This window comes from Hesperophylax consimilis, chromosome 11 (genome assembly GCF_061612785.1).
Source record: "Hesperophylax consimilis isolate HC1 chromosome 11, BYU_Hcon_1.0, whole genome shotgun sequence".
Classification (NCBI taxonomy): Eukaryota; Metazoa; Arthropoda; class Insecta; order Trichoptera; family Limnephilidae; genus Hesperophylax; species Hesperophylax consimilis.
The window spans coordinates 1910174-1921141 of record NC_142846.1 but is presented as its reverse complement, the minus strand read 5'-3'; the positions used below and the strand labels follow the sequence as shown (position 1 = coordinate 1921141).

General features: G+C 33.7%; 1 protein-coding gene across 1 annotated transcript; it reads right to left on the bottom strand.

The window, feature by feature from the left end:
• Positions 1 to 359: 359 nt before the first annotated feature.
• Positions 360 to 4531, bottom strand: LOC149419626 (cathepsin L-like peptidase). Its single transcript, XM_089637510.1, has 5 exons — positions 4368 to 4531; positions 3508 to 3646; positions 1629 to 1828; positions 1227 to 1425; positions 360 to 524 (listed from the first exon to the last, which is right to left on the bottom strand). Exons 1-5 carry the CDS (start codon positions 4517 to 4519, stop codon positions 360 to 362), a joined length of 855 nt encoding a protein of 284 aa, XP_089493636.1. The 5' UTR covers positions 4520 to 4531.
• Between the last annotated feature and the right edge of the window lie 6437 nt (positions 4532 to 10968).

Sequence of the window (10968 nt, the reverse complement as noted above, 5' to 3'; positions counted from 1 at the left end):
TGTATTCGTCTAGGATAACTTGAAACTTGTAAATTTGACTGTCCTGAAACGGGAATCCTTCCTAGTTGGACAGTCAAAAACATAAAATGTAATCAATATTATATTATAAAAAAAAAAAATAACGCTATTATTACTAAATTATTTCTTTATATACTGTGTTTCTTTCTATCTGTAAAAAGTTAGGACTTGTGAACAAAAGGGTAGATTCATTTTTTAAAATAAAACATTTTGGAATAATGATTAATTCCAAAATTCCGAAAAGCTAATAACGCTATCATTATACAAAAACAATCGAAACGCTGTCAAGTGTGAAGTCAAGAGTAAGAATCTTGGGGTAACTGTCGCACAAGTTATTGTTGCTAAAGAATGGGATACAAAGCATATCGTGTGATTCCGCAGTCGTTGTCCGTGTTCCTGGGCATCTTGATGTAACCATTGTCGCCCCAGTCCTTTCCCCAGGAGTTCTTCACGAGGTAGTAATCCTTGCCAGATGATTTGTCAGTTCCGTAGCCCACGACGAGCGCCTGCAAAGTATTGTACGATTACAAATCGGCACTGTGGCAATAGGGTGAAGATATTCTTTATCTTGCGTTTAATGCCATATGTATTGATAAACCGTAGTCTAAGTGTATTCATTAATTTAGTTAAAAAAAACCTGCTTCAATTCAGGTTCGCCTAGTGAGGCTGGTTATATCCAACTTAACTATGCTGTATTATTATATTATCTCTTTACCAAACTGTATCTTAAAAATTCTTTGCTCTTCTATATTTTTTCTATTACTTTTCTTATTACTAAACCTTAAAATTGTGTTTTAGCCTTAAATAAATTAATGATGTTTTACAACATAATGTTTCCTTGGTCGTGTGTATATTTACAAATCTGTTCGGTTTTTGACAATAACAATAAAAATAAAATAAAATAAAAATAATAACAACGTTCTTCCAAAAATAGAAATTCTTTGGGAAAAAAAGCGTGCAACCGACACCGTAACTATAAAAGCGTACAACCGACACGTTTAATCAACAAACTAACTAAAAATGCATTATCTCACCTTACTGTCCATTAAAATCTCATTTTATCCATACGTTGGTACCTAACATGTGACAATAATTACTGAAATGGACTTCACACTTATACTTCTGGTAGATTGCATATAAATTTATTTATCTACTTTATTAATCAGTTATTTCAAGATGGTTATATACCAATATGCCGGTGTACTCACTCCATGGTTGAGGTCCGTTTTATTTCCACTGCAATTTGGCTCGTAGTAGACTCCGGATTGGTAGTTAATAAAGGAATCCAAGCCTTGGACGGTCACCGCAATGGGCCCTATGTTGGCTATGGCTTCCGTCAGACTCTTCTCATTGTCCTGAATGAACATGTAGTTGCTGACGGTAGCTCCTGAGTCCTTGGGGTTGTACCTGTACAAACGATGAACTAGACTGAGTCGTTTTAATGAAGACTTAAACTAATATTGATGCTTTCAACTTGTGATATTGTCAGTAAAATATAGTAGACTATAATAGTCCATATTAGAAATGATAAAAGCACACATGTTCTTCAATAACAAATGAAAAACATAGTTTGAAAATAAAATAAGGGCGAACGATATCGACGTAATTACGTGCAGTTTCCTTGTATTCCTGTGTAGGGGTAGGATGCCTCAGTACTGATTCCTCCTATCTTCATGATGTCTCCATACGCATCTTCTGTTAGTCCTCCATCGCAGCCTGAGTTACTTATGGAACAGTCCACCAGGAACTGCTCCGAGAGGGAGACGAGTTTCCCTTTCTTCAGGAAAACCTGACCTTCTAATGATCCAGTCTGCCATATAAATTTAAAATTTATTTTCTAAATACAAAATCAAAGAAATTTTGCATTTGTTCTAAATCTAAACGTATTCAAATAATAATTATAAGTACATTTAAAAATAATTAATAAAAACAATGCAACACTGCGTTGGAAAAAAATGCAGTTTAAGCAGCTTATTCGTTTTTCAAAATATTTTTTAATGAATATAAGCAAAACTGGAAGAAAGATTAATAGAATAATAATAAAAAAAAAAACATAATGAGATTAAAGTTTTTTTTTTTTTTTAAAGAAAAAATCTTTTAAAAATATATATTTATATTAATTTTTCGGAATAACTTTATTGAGTAAAACCTCAAATTGTAATATTTAAATATTGAAGACAATATTAGTGATTTTTAAACGAAAATCTGAAACAGAAAAATCAGAAAAGGAAACGGTCACATCTGGGACTCGAACCCAGGACCCTTGTCTTTCCGGGACAATGCTCTACCAACTGCAGTTGGTAGAGCATTGTCCCGGAAAGACAAGGGTCCTGGGTTCGAGTCCCAGATGTGACCGTTTCCTTTTCTGATTTTTCTGTTTCAGATTTTCGTTTAAAAATCACTAATATTGTCTTCAATATTTATATATTTATATATTTATCTATATCATCAGGATTTGGCTCCATCGCTTGTAAATAGGTCCCTGCCAGAAGTGCAGTGCTGCCATCACAAGACCGTTTTCGCTCGCGGCTAGTCGTGTTCGAAAGCTGGTGATCCGTTTTTTCATTAGTGCTCGGAATCCGGGAGCACGCCCTTCTACAAACATCTCAGTGGCACTGCAGTACCAGGACAGCCCAAAAAGTATTCGGTAGGAATTGTTGTACTGTACTTCCATTCTTTTTAGAGATGCTTTGTTGAAGTTGGTCCACAGCTCCAAGGTATATAGGCTCGTGCAGTATGTGTTAAAAAGTTGCCTTTTTGCTTTCGGGCCACACTAGTTAAATCGTCGAGAAATCATATTTGCTCTGATGCAAAGTGATCTATATAATTAAATAATATTGCTTTAAGGAGTATTGGACGGTTACAGTTGGAGGTGATTGCGTCCAGTGGAGGCAAGGACCGCGGTCTTTTGCTGGGTATGCGCCTGAGAGCCTAAGCAAAACCTCCTAGATAACAAGGCAGGGAAACTGAATCAAATCAGCCTCCTAACTTATGTGGAAACCTTTAAAAATATATTTATATTTATTTTTTAATATTAACTAAAACATTTTAAGATGTATTAATAAATAAGAATAAATTGAAAAAAAAAATTAAAACGAAATTTTTTGTAAAACCCGTACAAGTTAGGAAGTTGCTTTGAATGAGTGGCCCGGCCTTTTGATCTAACCAACCCCAAAACAAAGCCGTTTGCGTTTGATTCAGCTCGCAAGTGTCTACGCCAAATTTAATGTGTTCAACTGCAAGAAATATAATTCCAAGAAGGATATAATAGCATATCCTTTAAATAGTTACTAATTTTAACATTATATTATTCTTCTGTATCATATTGGCGCTCTTATTGGCGAATAACATTATAAATAAAGTAAATTTGATAAAAAAGATAAATAAGCAGCGGGAAGGAAACATCAGGGATAAAGAAATTTCGAAGAGCGGCCAGGACGGTTCAGTGTTTAAGGCCTGTAGCACCGATCATTTAATAGAAATACTCACGGCACTGAATGCCCAGCATGCTCCGCATTGTCCCATATCTTTAACTTCCGTCACGGCACCTTGAGCAGTCCAGTTAACGCTGTCGGGAATCTTCAGATTGGCCGGTGAGATGAAGGTGGCTCCCTTCAAGTTGTTGGGGCTGGACGAAGGAATGACAAAAACAGCATTTATATTATCATCGACAAGGAGGCGGCCTGCATAGCTCTTGTTTGCTCTCAGCCATAGGCACAATTGTGCTACCTCTTTTATTCCTTTTACAGTGGCCCGGTCTCTATAGTAAAGTTCACCGGGGTAAATAGGTGTCAGCGTTGAATTATTTGTGAAGCAAAACTTGATTCAAGCATATTATGTAAAAACTAATTAAAATAATAAATTACATTGGATGATTTGAAATAACTAAAAACTCTGATTTCTTTATAAAAAATATAGTTCTATCTGTACATATTTTTTATATGAATACCGCACAAGAGTCCCAACTGCTTCCAACCGTCTGGTGAGACTATGGCATCTCCGATTGGGGTACTTTATTAGGCTAAACGTTATGGGAAGGGAAGGTGATGGGAGAAGAAGGTGAGGAAATACCTGGTGATTCAGATCTGGTCACACGGCTTAAGCCTTTTCCAGCAACGTTTCAATTATGAATTTTTGGTCTTACACCAGGGCGATACTGAGAGTATCTACTACTTTGGAAAGTGCGGCAACTTTACTTTATTTTATTTTTAGTGAATAAATGGCAAAATATCATAGATGGATCAAATACCAAATAGTTCCAGTGATCTAATTAGAACTAGCAGTTAAACATTTTGCAGTTCTAGTCGATCATCGTGATGGTTGGATAGTGATATGAAGTTAGTACCTACCTGGTATACTTGAAGCCGGTGTGGGTGGCGATGAACTCACTGTGGAGCATGTCCGAGTACTTGTTGATGCCTTGACTGTAGGAAACTAGACCCTTCTCAAATTTCTGGTTGTGCGTGTCGATCTTGAGCTTATTGTCTATAAAGATCATCATCCTGAACTCCTCCTCAATAAGGTTATTATACTTCTTGTCGTACTGGGCCTGCAATAAGCCAAACCATTTTTTCTCTGTCTATTGCAATTTCTTTAAAATTTTTCAATATTTCAGGAAGCTTCCTTGTAAAATTGCAAGAAAAATTTGGAAAAAAATCCTAATGTTCCGAACGTTATCTCATATTCGTATTATGTGCATACCTTGAAGGCGTATTATGTGCATACCTTGAAGGCGTTCCACGCATCGTGCACCTTTGTTGTATCTGCGATGGACTCGCACTGTGCTGCCGCAAACACAACAAACAACAAAAAGATGAACTTCATTTTTAATCTGTAAAAAGCAAAGTCAACATTATATTCAGTTTAAACATCCGTTACAAAGGTATGTAGGTAGAAAACTTGTTTTTAGATTAAGTAATAATGAATAAAAAATAATTCACGAAGGCAATGTTTGATGCTGCGTTTACATACGCGACCTTAACTGCTGAGCTGAACCTAAACTCGTGGGAAAAGAATGAAGCAACCGCAAATAGTGCTACACGACCTTTGCAGTTGCTACGTTCCTTTCCCGTAATTCGTGCTTCGGCTCGCGTTTCGGTTCTCAAACGCATACGAACCATAATGTGTCAGTTAAGTTAGTTATTGCATTTGACGACAGGTAGCGCTAGTGTTACTGCTATTCGAATGATGATGGTTCTGAAGTGTTCCCGAATCTAGCCGACCTTAGGTAGGCGGTTTCATTAAGCAGCCGCTCTCGACAGAATATCTTAGGGTGCCAATAGAAAAGGACGTCAGTTCTACAATTATCGTGAATAAACAACCTTGTGATCTTGATGAACCGTTTATATGTTTATAAAATTGTTGAAGCCTCCCACAATTCACGTACACAATGAATGTCAAGATTAGTCGTAATTTAACAGACACTATACAAAGTTTATAGTAACAGCTGACCTAATAAAAATCACTTCAAAACCGTTAAACGGCATTTTCGTTTCACGTTGTACAATCACTGTTCATTTTTTATTGCGAATTATAACTAATAAAAAATGTGTTTTTCTGGCTACGGAATATTTGGCAAAACAGCTCTTTATAGCGCGTCTTTAAATAGTTTTAAACAAAGCAATAAGGATTCCCGCGCGTCGTACGTGGGATTAATTACAGCTTTGCTTTATCATTTGTAATGTGTCATTTACAACATATCTTGGTTTATTATTTGTATGCTCATTATTACCAATTCACTATTATATTAGTATGATTCAATATATTTACTATTTATTTGAAAAAAGAGGTTATATTGTACCTACTATTTGTAAATTGACTTTCACCGCGTAAATTTAATAAACCTTCCAAGAAAGCATATTTTTTAAATACATATGCCTTCTGCGTGTGTTCATATTGTGTTAAAATGAATCCGAAATGCCGATTTTAAATCTTAGACGTGAAGAAACGTTAATTGTTTGTGTTGTATTGTTGTACCTTGTTAAACTTAAATGTCGTAATAAAAGTAATAAAATGTAATAAAAGTTTTATTAACAATATAAATTAATTTAAATGTTTTCGCTGATGAAGCCTAAGGCTTAGTTAACTAACCGCTTGGTTAATTTAAAAAAAAGTAGTTAATCAAAGTAATAAGTTTTCACTGACACAATTGACACAGTGACATTTTGACTTTATCACAAGACTAAACATGAAAATTCGTAATCCGATTAAAAATACGGGATTGCAGGCCTAACAAATGAATTGATCCCTAATAATCTTTCCGTAAACATGAGTTCGTTATTGCGATGTCTGAATTCATCATAACAGTTAATTTTTATCGCACTTTTTCATTATATATTATCAAGACAAATGCAGGTGCCTGAACACGTTTCCGATATATTAGGAATGTACTAAAAGTTTGATAGGAATCATCCGCGATGCAATTCCGTTTTTAACCGTTTTCAAATTTTGTGAATTTAGAGTAACTTTTGGCAATGTATCTTTCAATGGATTTTTTTTAAATTTCAGCTACCTAGAAACTTGATTAAAAGTAAAATTAATCAAAGCTGAAATTGTGTTTTGACAAATAAGTAATAATTAAAATTATAACAAGAAATAACTCACCACATCTAGTGGACAGGTTCTGACTGGAGAGAATTCTTGTATCTTCGAGTGACTGGTGAAGTTAGAAAAGATGAAAGAACGTCCGACCAAAGGAACGTGGTTCAATTGTCGTTGGTGAAGGTTGAGATTGTGTTTTTATAATGATTTGATTCAAGAGTCCTATGACAACTATGAAAGAATAAAATAATATATTTTTATTTTACTACCGGCTATAAAAAATCATTATATTTATGATGTGAAACAAGTCATATATCATCTACAACTGACAAAAACTCCAGGGGTTTCCAAAATTTTCCAAATCGTAGCACACTCACGGCACCCTGGTCATATAATATCTATCTGTGCTAGCTTTATTTTATATTTGCACTACTATGAAGAAGAAACCAGGTAAGAAACTAATACAATTCGTATTTAAAATGAACGAATACACTTATTGGTAGGAAAACATAGGTGAAAATACAAAGAAAATGCAATTATAATTACAAAATCTTTCCACATACACTTGAGGTGTGTATTTTTAGTGAGACAGGTGATCCAGTTGCTCACTGCACAATTTTTCAAATCTGGGAATAAGGCTCGATACAGCTACTTTCATTTATTTTCGAGCGATATTTGCTCTTTATAACAGCAACCACTGAAACTCCAGCTTCGCATGGATATGAAATCGCTAAGGGAATGAGGACCCTTACACTTTGAATCGGATACTCATTTTCGACTGATATAAGAAATTTTTCCGGGTGTTCTGTAAAAGATGTGGGAATCTCATAAATGTTTAATTATTTAATGCTATTGTCGTTATGCGAAGCTTTAGCATTAGTTATTTCATTTATGATCTGCCAGAGTTTACGGGAATCATTATTCCAGTCATCAATTTTGTTTTTATGGAATGTTTCTATAGCATAACGTATTATATTTTTACATGTATTACGATATCTTTTGTAGAACCGAATTGTATGGACATCATAAGGGTTGTTTTTTACTTTTCTGTGCAGTTCGTCTCTTTTTCTGATTGAGTTTATAATATTCTGACTAAGTCAAGGTTTAAGGTGTAAATTTTTATGAGATACCCTTTTTAATACGGTTTTGGTGTTCGATAGAGTAATGTGCTCGATAATTTCTATAAAATAACTCCAAGCAGGTATGATTTGACCCAATACCCCAAAAACAAATCACTATAACTCCAAGCAGTATCAGTATCTTATTTTTCCAGAAAGCTTGTCCGGTAATTCATTTATAACTCCAATTTGACGTTTTCCCAATTTGTTTCAGTCTTTGTTATGAGTGATTTAACTTTTTGATTTACATAATAATAGATATAATTATTGTATAATGTTCTGTCAGTGTGGTAGTACAAATAATGTCTTGAGTTTTTTTGTATTAGTTTTACTAGAGATATGATGCAAGTTTTGCTTTCATTATATACACGTGTATATTCATCAATTAGGCTTTTATATCCATGGTACGCTAGTATCGGCATATAATCATATTTTTTCGGATGGCCATTTTCGAGGATATCAATATTTATTATTTATTTTATTTTTTTAGTAAACGTAGTCGAAGGAGTTTAGAAATGGCTCCAGATTTTTTGTAGAAAGAGATCTATAAATTGCGAGTATTGTTGTATCATTACCGATTGACATCTTTAGACAGTTAGCATTATTGATACAGATCTCTCTGACATCAGCTATATCCTATATATATATTTTCTTTAATATATATAATGATACCATAGTTTTTGTATTATTCCTTTTTGTATAGTAAGGGACATATTAACCAATTTTTAGGGGGTGGTATTTATCAGTTAACCAACATTAAGTAAGAATAATAATATCCCAGTTTAAATTAAAACTTTTTATCAATATTTGTAGTTCGTCAAGGTTTTTATTGAAACTTCTAATATTTTGGTAGATTATGTTAAAAGTATTAATCATGGATGATATGTTTGGTATGTTTTTTGTTATTGTTTTATTTATTTTCGCAATCTAAATTATTCTAAGTGTATTGACTAATGTTTTTTTTATTATTTTCACTGTATCATCAAAGTGCTTAATGTAGATAATTTAATCATCTTGTTTTTTACGTATCATAATTTTACCTTGTTTGTACCACACATATTGGTAATTTTTTTCTTTGGTTAATTATTTCATATTTCAAATAATTTCTTTATGAAACAGTTTAACTCTTTCCCGATGAAGATTATGTCATCAGATCCTTGATTTGATTAACATGAGGTTCATGATTTAGTTTAAACACCATTCGTTTGACTTCTACCATTCCTAAAAATAAAACTTAAACTCAAAAAAACTTCCTTATACAGACTTTTAAAAGTTGATACTTTAAGTCTTCCGCGGGCGTCCGTAACTTTTTCAACCGTTCACTACTGGAAAGCACATTATTACTAAATATATATGTTTGAGGAACGAACAAAGGTTGAGATAGCCGTACTTTAAAGGGCTATTCCATACAGATAAAGCATAAATGAAGTCTATGGCTTGTGACAGGCGAATGCGAAAACACAATACGTAAGGTTCATTCACAATCAACTTACCGGGTGGCGATGGTGAAATCTGCATGGTGAGACTCATCTGTCAGCACTGGAACGGGATTGTGGTTCGTTAGCACTCGTTATTTTAAATTAAATTGCGATAAAATACGTATTATGATTATTCCGATAGATAACCGGCGATGGAGTTTTGACAGGACGAATGGTTTTGTGCGACTGCTTGGCTCACGGCCCTCCGTGGTTATAGCTGACGTGTGCAAATTTAAACTACACAGTTCAAATTCTGACGATACGATTGGTTAGCACACGGCCTGTCAAAGCAAATGGAACAATATAATTAAAATAGCAACATCATATCGACTTTTATGCTTATCTCATTCCAGTGCAGAGATAATGTGGTTAGTCTTCCTGGGCGATCCCGACTTATTCTACCATTAAAACCACTTTCTAAATACTCTTAAAACTGATAAGAACAAACTTGCAAAATCAGTCCAGTAGTTGTTGAGTCTATAGGGGACAAACAAAGATTTTTTAAAATATATAAAGGGGATGTTTAGGGACGTGCTTGACTTAATTTAACCAGTGGTTCCTGACATTATTTAAATGATCAGTATGAATCAGTTAGTATTAGACAGTTAGGATCAGTGTGAGGGGTTGAACGGTTACTGGGCTGAGTGGCCAATGACAAAATGCTTGGTGTTGAAAAACAAACCAAAAAAATTTATTTATTTATTGGTAAAGGTAAGAGACAAACAGCTTATAAATAAAATATAAATATATACATGTTAAATACAGTCAAGCCAAAAAAGTCTCCTATATTAAAATTGATTGGAGATGGAGTTTTATTGCACAAAAAAAAAAATATATATATATATATTTTAGGTGAGAAGGGGAGGAATAGGAATTTAGGATGAGGAAAGGAGATGCTCTGGATACATTCCATACTATTGTATTAATTTTCGATCGTACGAGTTACTTCTAATCGATATTTGTGAAGTGTATTGCTAAAAATGTCTATGTTTTGAAATTTAGTATTATATTGGGCACATATACGTGGAATTGGTGATTTTTTTCTAAATTTAGTTCTATATGTAGGTAAATGAAACAAATGGGATTGCCGTGTTGATCTTGTTGGAATATGAATATTTATTAAATTCATTAGCTCTGGTGAGTCGAGGCCATTGTTAAGCATTGCATATTTTAAATAATAGATTTGGTCAAAAATCAAACGTCGTGTATGAAGTGAGTTGAAGTTGTGGTAATTGGAACCGGCGTAATTTGTGAAATGCAAGTTTTGTTTATAATTAATGTCTTTAAAATTTTTTTTTTGAATTCTTTCGATTCTTTCAATGTGAGCTTGGTAAAAAGGAGTCCAGATCGGTGTGCAGTGTTCTAGGTGGGGACGGATGAACGCTGTGTAAAGGGAATATAGAGTCTTAAGGTTGCGGAAAGGTTTCGTTAAACGTATTATAAATCCTAGCATTTTGTTGGCTTTGTTGATGATTGCATCAGTGTGTTGAATGAAGTTTAATTTCACATCCAGTATTACCCCAAGGTCTCTGATAGAATCTACTTCTTTGATTTGTGTCCCGTTTAATGTATAATCAAAGGAAATTTAATTTTTGTTACGTGTAAATGATAATTTATTGTACTTTGAGGTATTTACTACAAGTTTATTTGATTCACAGTAGTTAAATAGACGATTGAGATCCTCTTGAAGTTTAATGCAATCTTCGATTGATTTGATAATTAAGTAGATTTTTTTATCATCTGCATATGATAGGTAATTGGCGTGTAAAAAACATTTGTAATATCATAAATATACACATTAAATAATAATGGCC